This window comes from Nicotiana attenuata, chromosome 2 (genome assembly GCF_001879085.1).
Source record: "Nicotiana attenuata strain UT chromosome 2, NIATTr2, whole genome shotgun sequence".
Classification (NCBI taxonomy): Eukaryota; Viridiplantae; Streptophyta; class Magnoliopsida; order Solanales; family Solanaceae; genus Nicotiana; species Nicotiana attenuata.
Window position 1 is genome coordinate 29,001,525 of NC_031990.1, and position 9,611 is coordinate 29,011,135.

The 9,611-nt window shown below is 36.2% G+C and overlaps 1 protein-coding gene across 1 annotated transcript; it reads left to right on the top strand.

Moving 5' to 3' along the window:
• Positions 739-3,659, top strand: LOC109206283 (UDP-glycosyltransferase 83A1-like). Its single transcript, XM_019369098.1, has 2 exons — positions 739-1,246; positions 2,601-3,659. Exons 1-2 carry the CDS (start codon positions 763-765, stop codon positions 3,494-3,496), a joined length of 1,380 nt encoding a protein of 459 aa, XP_019224643.1. The 5' UTR covers positions 739-762; the 3' UTR covers positions 3,497-3,659.

Here is a 9,611-nt window from a genome sequence, read left to right on the forward strand (position 1 = left end):
CGTAGAGAAGTTAAACTCTATTAAAAAACCTACTTCCTGAACCTGAGCTCCATTATATACAGTGGCGTAGTTAGGAATTCCGTCAAGGGTACTCAAACTTTGAATAAGTCTATAATTCTTTTGTCGATGAATAATGTCCCAAATTTTTTAAATCAAACTATGCAATATTTAGCTAAACAATAAAATATCTTTTAATAGAACTATAATTTTATAAATCGAAATTAAAATAACAGCAATACAACATTCGAAATTTTACTAATAAAAGCAAGCATAAAACAAGAGAAAAAAGAGCGTTGAGAGGATTTGTAGTTTGAAGAGAGCTTTTATGGAAGAATTTTTTGTAGAGCTTGACTTTCAAATTATAAGATTTATTTATGAAATAAATTTTAGTTACAAAAATTATTTTTAAGATTAGTTGTTTATTTCTACACAAATTTAAGTTTTAAGTGTTATTTTATTATAAAACCTTTTAGATTGAAAAAGAATTAAATAGACACATATGGTGGTCTCCGTTTAGTTTTAGCAAATAAAACCACTAGAACTTTGAACACCTTGAATCGCTGGACTGCCTCACTTAACTATGTTATTGGTGTTCAAAATATAATATATAACCACATAAACTACTAAGTATTTAACTTGTATATGCAATATAATTTTTCGACGAAAAGACCGCCATTGGCATTGGATGGCTACGCAACAATATAAACCCCTTAAAAGCTAATTATATGAATCACTCGCAAGAAAAGAGCAAAGAAAGAAAAAATGGTCCCTATTCCACATATTGTGGCTATACCTTATCCAGCACAAGGTCATGTTCTTCCTTTAATGGAGCTCTCCTTATGGTTAGTTAAAGAGGGTTGCAAAATCACCTTTGTTAACTCTGAATTCAATCACAAAAGAGTCATTAAGGCATTATCAGAGAACAAAGACGTGCAGAAGAAGATAAGCTTAGTCTCAATTCCAGATGGATTGGGAGCTGAAGAAGATAGAACAGACCTGAAAAAGTTGACAGAAGCAATTGCTGAAGTGATGCCTGGGAAACTTGAGGAAGTTATTAAGATGATTAATGAGTCTGATGAAAATGGAGTTTCATGTGTTATAGTTGATGAGAATATGGGATGGGCATTGGGAGTAGCAGAAAAATTAAACATTAGAAGAGTGGCATTCTGGCCTGCAGCTGCAGCTACGTTAGCCTCGTTATTTAGTGTCTCTAAACTCATTGATGATGGAATCATAGATAGCGATGGTGAGCTCTTCTTTATTTAGTCGAATTTGATCATATCACTGGACCTTTAATTACGTAGAAACTATAAGATTTCCAAAAAGGCCTATCTATTGAATAAGCATGACAATGTGGAAGTTTCCTAAGGAACAACCTTTCGCACTAGGTGCTCACCTTTTTTATCTGGCGAGCAAGGCTTGCTTAACCGGATAGACGAAAGTAAAATTCTTGCTACATGCAAATCTTTCTATCAACAAAACCCTCGCTTATTCAAAGGGCCTATTTAGAACCCATATTTTTGCTTAAAATAAGTAATTAAGAGTTGGTAGGAGAGCAGTGGTGGATGATGATAATAATATAAATCAGCTACATTTATATGAAGACTCACTTATAAGATGGGTGGTCTCTTTAATAGGGCTTGTGTAATTCTTACCATACGAGCTAACATTTGAAGTTGAGCTAGACTCAAAGTCCATTTCTTTAACATTGGTATCGGGGCAAGACTCCAATATATCGGGGGGGTGGGGGGGAGTGAAGAGCTCCACATTCCCGATATTGGAACGCTAGATCATGGAGTTTAGTTAGGCCCAAATTATATTTTCTTAATAGTTTAAATAAATTTGTAAATTCAGAACATCTTGCTTCACTCGACATGATTTAAGATTTTGAATGGCTGGTTAATTAGATGTGGACACATGGTCTAATAGTTACACTTATAGTCGACCTACAATTTATTACTCCATGCGTTTCAATTTAGATAAAATAGTTTAACTCGGCACGAAGTTTAAGAGAAAAGAATGAGAGTTTTCAATTTTATGGTCTTAAAAGCTTAAGAGGGCGAAGCAATACGTTGGGTTAAGGGTGGTCAATTGACCACCCTTCGTCGACAAATTATATTGTGTATATAGGTAAAATATTAGGTTTTAGAGGTATGTAACATATATTGAACAATCTTTGTTTGGAAATTTTTTCCCTCTTCTTTCAAGTTTGAACACCCTTGGAAAAAATTCTAGCTTCGCCATTGTGTAAAGGGTAAAAGTTTTGTGGGGCCATGACATTTGTATGGTTATAAAAGCTTCTCATTACGGGTAAAATGGGTAATATGAAAAGTTTAAAGTTGAATTGTTTCCAATTATAGAAATGTGTCATTCTTTTTAGAACGAATTAATAAAGAAAGTGTATCATCTAAATTGAAACGGAGGGAGTAACTGGTGCTTACATATAAACAGACTCTTGTAGAATAAATTATCCTATCTAAATGTTCCAACGGAAAGAAAAAGCATACTTTAATTACTACTTAAATTATAATTATGTCTTTAACATAGTATAAGATTGCATGATCTTTTAGCTTTCTAACAAAATCTGCTTTAATTTCCAGGAACAATATTGAGGAAACAGGGGATTAAGCTATCACCAAACATGCCAATCATGAACCCATCAGATTTTGCCTGGGCTTGTTTTCCTGATCCAGCCATGAGAAAATTGATAATCGAGCTCGTAAAAGACAACAATGAGAGAGTAAAATCAGCAGATTGGATAATCTGTAACTCAGCAGAGGAACTTGAGCCTGGAGCTTTTGCCATGTTCCCTCAAGTGTTACCAATAGGACCACTTTTGGCAAGCAATCGACTCGGATCTTCAGCAGGTCATTTCTGGCCCGAAGACTCGAATTGCCTAAAATGGCTAGATTTGCAACCACTTAACTCTGTTATTTACGTTGCATTTGGTAGCTTAACAATCTTGGATTCAATTCAGTTCCAGGAGCTGGCACTAGGGTTAGAGTTGTCGAAACGACGATTCTTGTGGGTTGTTCGAGAAAATCTACTGACTGAAGAGGCTGCTGATAATGCTTACCCGAAAGGTTTCAAAGACAGAATAAGCAATCGAGGCCATATAGTAAAATGGGCACCTCAACAACAAGTGTTAGCTCATCCTTCTATTGCTTGTTTTTTAAGTCATTGTGGTTGGAATTCAACTGTTGAGAGTGTGAGCAATGGAGTCCCTTTCTTATGCTGGCCTTATTTTGCTGACCAGTTGTTTAACCAGAGTTACATTTGTGATGTTTGGAAAGTAGGACTGGGATTTAAGAAAAATGAGTTTGGAATTATTGGAAAAGAAGAAATCAAGAATAAGATGGATCAGTTATTTGGTGATGAGGCATTTAAAGAAAGGGCTTTAGATCTTCAAGCAAAGGTTAAGTCTAGTGTCAAAGGAGGAGGAAGTTCTAACAAGATGTTTGGTAAATTTATTGACTGGATCAAGACAGCTCAATGAGCCTGCAATCAATCTCCATGTTCAATTTAACTTCACAGCATGGTAGAATGAATTTAAGAAAAGGACCTTAACTATATATTATAAATACAATATTCTAAACCCATATTCTACGTGAAATTTCAAGCTTTTTTTTTTCTTCAATCAAATCTCTGCATTGGTGTCTCCTCCCCCGGTTCCACGTTGGCTTTCTTGAAATCATTGTTCTCCGTTAATACAAGAAAGCTTTTAATCAATTCTCTCGTTGCAAATTGTGATCTTGACATTGGCTTTTCCGCAATGCACTGACAGTCTAGTCTAACGTGTGGGGGGGCTTTCGTTTGGCAGAAAGTAATCACACATAAGTCGGTTGCTTTGCCTTACATCGTCCTTCCAAGACATCTCAAGAAGGCACCGCGTAACAGTTGATATTGGTCAATCATTGTCCCTATGATAAATTTTCATTTCTGTCATATGTCTTCTGTTTTGGCTTCAAGAGGTCCAATCAATACGTTACTTTTAATTTCCTTTTTCTCATTGTTTTTGAGAGAAAATGTCCAATGATAATATAAATCCCACGCCAAAAAAAGGGTGTGAAAGAATTTGAGCATGCAATGCAAAATCTTAAGGGAATGGTTGTTGTAGTCCATAACTTCCATTCGCAATCGATGAAGTAACATTTTTCTAACAAATGGATTTATTTTATTTTCTAATCTTCTGAAAAACCTATAAGTAATAACGTAGATTAACGAGCTACTTCGAATATATTCTCCTCTTATACTGCAAAAGAAGGCATAATTAAAAAAAAAAAAACTCTTGAGTGATCAGTGTTTACCCGCAAAAATGATTTGATTTGATTTGATTTATCAGTGTTACGTGCTTTATAGACAAGGAATTGATTTGATCCAAAAAGGATAAAGAGATAAGATTGAAATTGAAGAAGATAACAAGTCTGGCTCCGAACTCAGTCTTTCCGAGAGCAAAAAGTGCAAATAGAATTAAAGTAATGACGAAGCTATTAAATTAAAATCTAAATAGTTAAGTATGAGAGCAAAACAATATACCTTTTACGTACAAAGTGTTTTCTATCCCTATAATGGTTGTTAACCCTTCTATTTATAGTTTTACCTAGGGAAACAAGATCCTAGGATCAAGTTCTGTTGGATTTTGTTGTTTAATAACAAAAGAAGTGTGAATGGAAAATGGTGGGAAAAGAAATGGAGGGAAGTAAAATTTTGAATGAGTTCACTAATGCACTTTGTCCCTCATTGGTAGAAGGAAAGAAAATCTTTGTGTATATAAAGAGAAGCTCATCTTTTAGCTCTTAAAGAGCTAAGAAGAAGGCAAGCCTCGCGCCGTCGTCGTCGTCGCTCGTTCGGCTCGGCTTCGGCAGTGTCACACCTGTTCCAACAGCTATGGCTGTTCTGAAAGGTTGCAAACCTTTTCAGAAACATCACCGAAATTGGCCATAAATACACCTTCAAATCCCAGAATATTTACTTACGAAATTTTCTGAATCTTCTTCTTCTTCTGCACAAAAATTCCAGTGTGTTTTGCAGCCTTCGAGTGGTTCGCGGTTCATCGGCGTTCTTGGTACCAACACTCCGGTGAGTTAAATCATTCTATCCTGGGATGATATATTCCAGAACCTCGGGTACTTGAGGGGAATAATTTCCTTAAGGACACACTGTGTATTCAGTGGGCTCGATTTGTTCCTATACCGTTTTTAGAATTTATTTTGAAGAAGTTTACTATTTTTGGAATTTAATTTCTACTAACTTTCTGTTTCTGTTTTCAGAAAGATTATTATTTAATTTATTTAGAGCAATACACATATATAACAATCTTAAGGAAATTATATTTATTATATTCCGTATTCTGTCTGAATTTTACTATTCTGATTTGAAGATATAAAACTACATCAGGGTATTGAATTCAGAAAACGATTTGAAGAACATAAAAACTTCATCATTTTTCTGTAAAACAGTATATAAAAACCTTAGTTGTTTTTATTAAGTACTGTTTATTGATTACAGTATTATTTACTTTTTTGGTTTTGCCATTAACTGATTTCTTCTGTTGTTGACAGTAAGAAATGGCAAATAAAAATGGAAATCCTTCTGCGACTGTTGGTGCAACGACGATAGCCTCGTCAAGCCGCACTGTTGTTCCTCCGGCTGAGAAACCGGGGAAATTTTCCGGAATCAACTTCAAAGGATGGCAGCAAAGGGTGTTCTTCTGGCTTACCACACTTGGTATGCAGAAATTCACTAGTGAAGAGCCTCCAGTGCCTGCTGCGGACATGCCGGACAATGAAAAGTTCATGGTTGTTGAGGCGTGGAAGCAGGCAGATTTTCTTTGCAAAGGCTATATCGTAAGTGCTTTAGAAGATGACTTGTACAATGTGTACAGTGCAATGAATACTTCGAAAGAATTATGGGACGCACTTGAGAAGAAGTACAAGACAGAAGATGCATGCTTGAAGAAGTTCGTGGTTGCCAAGTTTCTAGACTATAAAATGATAGACATCAAAATTGTGGGAACCCAAGTTCAGGAACTTCAACTTGTTTTTCACGACCTTATTGCTGAAGGTATGGTCGTGAATGAAGCATTTCAAGTGGCTACTATGATTGAAAAATTGCCTCCTTCGTGGAAAGATTTCAAGAACTATCTTAAGCACAAGCGCAAAGAAATAAAGTTAGAAGATCTTGTGATACGTCTAAAGATCGAGGAAGACAACAAAACAACCGAGAAAAAGTCTCGTGGAAATTCAACGATCATGGGAGCTAATACCGTTGAGGAGACCGCTCCAAAAAGTAAGAAGAGGAAGAGGTCTTCTGGACAAACTAAGGAGCAGAACAAAAAGAAATTCAAGGGCAGCTGCTACAATTATGGAAAAGTTGGTCACAAAAGCCCTGATTGTCGTCTCCCGAAAAAGGATAATAAGAAAGGACAAGCCAACATAGTGGAGAAGAATAATGACATTGATGATCTTTGCGCAATGCTTTCGGAATGCAACCTAGTTGGAAATTCGAAGGAGTGGTGGATTGACTCTTGAGCCACTCGACATGTTTGTGCTGTCAAAGAAGCATTTGCGACTTACTCTACTGCTGGTCCCGAAGAAGAAATTTCCATGGGAAATAATGCAACAGCCAAGATTGAAGGTTATGGGAAGATATTCCTGAAGATGACTTCCGGCAAGGTGTTAACGCTCAACAACGTTCTTCATGTTCCTACTATTAGGAAGAATTTAGTTTCTACTTCTTTACTTGTAAAGAATGGATTTAAATGTGTATTTATTTCTGATAAAGTTATTGTAAGCAAGAACGAAATGTATGTTGGAAAAGGCTACCTCACGGTGGGCCTTTTCAAACTCAATGTAATGGCTGTTGACAGTATGAATAAAATTTCAGCTTCTTCTTATTTATTGGAGTCAAATGATTTAGGGCATATTCGTTTAGGACATGTCAATTATAAAACCTTGCGGAAGTTAATTAATTTAGAAGTATTGCCTAAATTCGAGTGTAATAAATCGAAATGTCAAATATGTGTTGAACCTAAGTTTGTAATACATCCTTATAAGTCTGTTGAAAGGAATTCAAATCCTTTAAACTTAATTCATACTAACATTTGCGATATGAAGTCGACACCATCTAGAGGAAGAAAAAAGTATTTTATTACTTTTATTGACGATTGCACTAGATATTGCTATGTTTATTTGCTTAATAGTAAGGATGAAGCAATTGAAGCATTTAAGCAATACAAGAATGAGGTAGAAAATCAATTAAATAAAAAGATCAAAATGATTAGAAGTGATAGAGGTGGAGAATATGAATCTCCGTTTGTAGAAATATGTTCGGAATATGGAATTATCCATCAAACTACTGCACCTTACACACCTCAATCCAACGGAATTGCGGAAAGGAAAAATCGGACATTAAAAGAAATGATTAATTCTTTATTAATAAGTTCTGAATTACCGCAGAGTTTGTGGGGGGAAGCTATCCTTACAGCTAACCGAATACTCAGCAGAGTACCCCACAGCAAAACGCAATCTATTCCATATGAAAAATGGAAAGGAAGAAAACTCAACTTGAAATATTTCAATGTGTGGGGGTGTCTAGCAAAGGTACAGGTTCCTTTACCTAAAAGGGTTAAAATTGGACCAAAAATAGTAGATTGCATTTTTATTGGATATGCTACAAATAGTAAAGCATGTCGATTTTTGGTTCATAAATTTGATAATCCCGAGATTCATGTTAATACGTAATGGAGTCAGATAATGCTGAATTCTTTGAAAGCATCTATTCGTATAAAACTGAAAGCGAGTCGTTAAGTGAAAGACCTAAACGACCTCGGGAAGAACCAAAGGAAAATTCTCCAAGTATAGAAGATCCAAGGCGTAGCAAACGTCAAAGAACATCTACTTCCTTTGGACCAGATTTTGTGACATTCTTGCTTGAAAATGAGCCTCAAACTTTTAAAGCAGCTATGTCGTCTTCTGATTCAGCATTTTGGAAAGAGGCAATCAATAGTGAGATTCAATCAATTTTGGATAACCATACATGGGAATTGGTTGATCTTCCTCCAGGAAATAAGCCTTTAGGTTCGAAATGGATCTTTAAACGGAAAATTAAAGCTGATGGAACTATTGACAAATATAAGGCAAGACTTGTTGTCAAAGGTTATAGACAAAAGGAAGGCCTTGATTACTTTGACACTTACTCGCCAGTAACAAGGATAACATCTATTAGGGTGTTAGTGGCACTAGCGGCCGTGTATGGTCTTGAAATCCATCAAATGGATGTTAAAACAACTTTCCTAAATGGAGAATTGGAGCAAGAGATTTACATGAAACAACCTGAGGGTTTTGTGGTTCCTGGTAAAGAAAAGAAAGTGTGCAAACTTGTTAAGTCGCTTTATGGACTTAAACAAGCACCCAAACAATGGCATGCAAAATTTGACCAAACAATGTTGGCAAATGGATTTAAAATCAACGAATGTGACAAATGTGTTTACATTAAAAATACTCCAGGTCATGAAGTCATTGTTTGTTTATATGTTGATGACATGTTGATAATAAGCAAAAGTATGGCAGATATAAATGCTACAAAGCGCATGTTCGCTAGCAAATTCGACATGAAAGACTTAGGAGTTGCTGATGTGATCTTAGGAATCTGAATTCGCAAGACTCCACAAGGTTTAGCATTATCACAGTCTCACTACATTGAAAAGGTACTTGACAAGTTCAAGTATTTGGATTTCAAAATTGCCAAGACTCCAATTGACGTGAGTTATGCACTTCAAAAGAATGAAGGTGAAAGTGGCTCACAACTGGACTATGCAAGAGTATTGGGAAGTTTGATGTATATCATGAATTCTACGCGACCAGATATAGCATGTGCTATTCGCAAACTGAGTCAGTTTACAAGTAATCCCAATCAAATACATTGGATGGCAATGAAACGAGTTTTGGGATATCTGAAACATACCCAAAATTATGCTTTGCATTATAACAAATATCCTTCCGTGATCGAGGGATATAGTGATGCAAATTGGATCACCGGATCATCTGAAGTTAAATCCACGAGTGGATATGTTTTCACAATTGGGGTGGAGCAGTGTCTTGGAAATCATCCAAACAAACGTGCATCGCCCGTTCTACAATGGAATCTGAATTCATAGCTTTAGATAAGGCCGGTGAAGAAGCTGAATGGCTCCGGAATTTCTTGGAAGATATTCCATTTTGTCCCAAACCTTTGGCACCTATATGTATACATTGTGATAGTCAAGCGGCAATAGGTAGGGCAGGGAGCGTTATGTATAACGGGAAATCTCGTCATATTCGACGGAGACACAATACTGTTAGACAACTACTCTCTAGTGGTGTTATCACAAATGACTACGTAAAGTCAAGAGATAACGTGTCGGATCCACTTACAAAAGGCCTATCTAGAGAGGCGGTTGAAAGATCATCAAAGGGAATGGGGTTAAAGGCCCAGGACAAGTCATCATGGCGGTAACTCTACCTAGCAGACTGGAGATCCCAAGAGCTAGGTTCAAAGATATCAAACAAAGTTATGAATGACGGTTCAACATTGTCAACTAACTCAACCCATTCTCGTGATGAAGACAATGT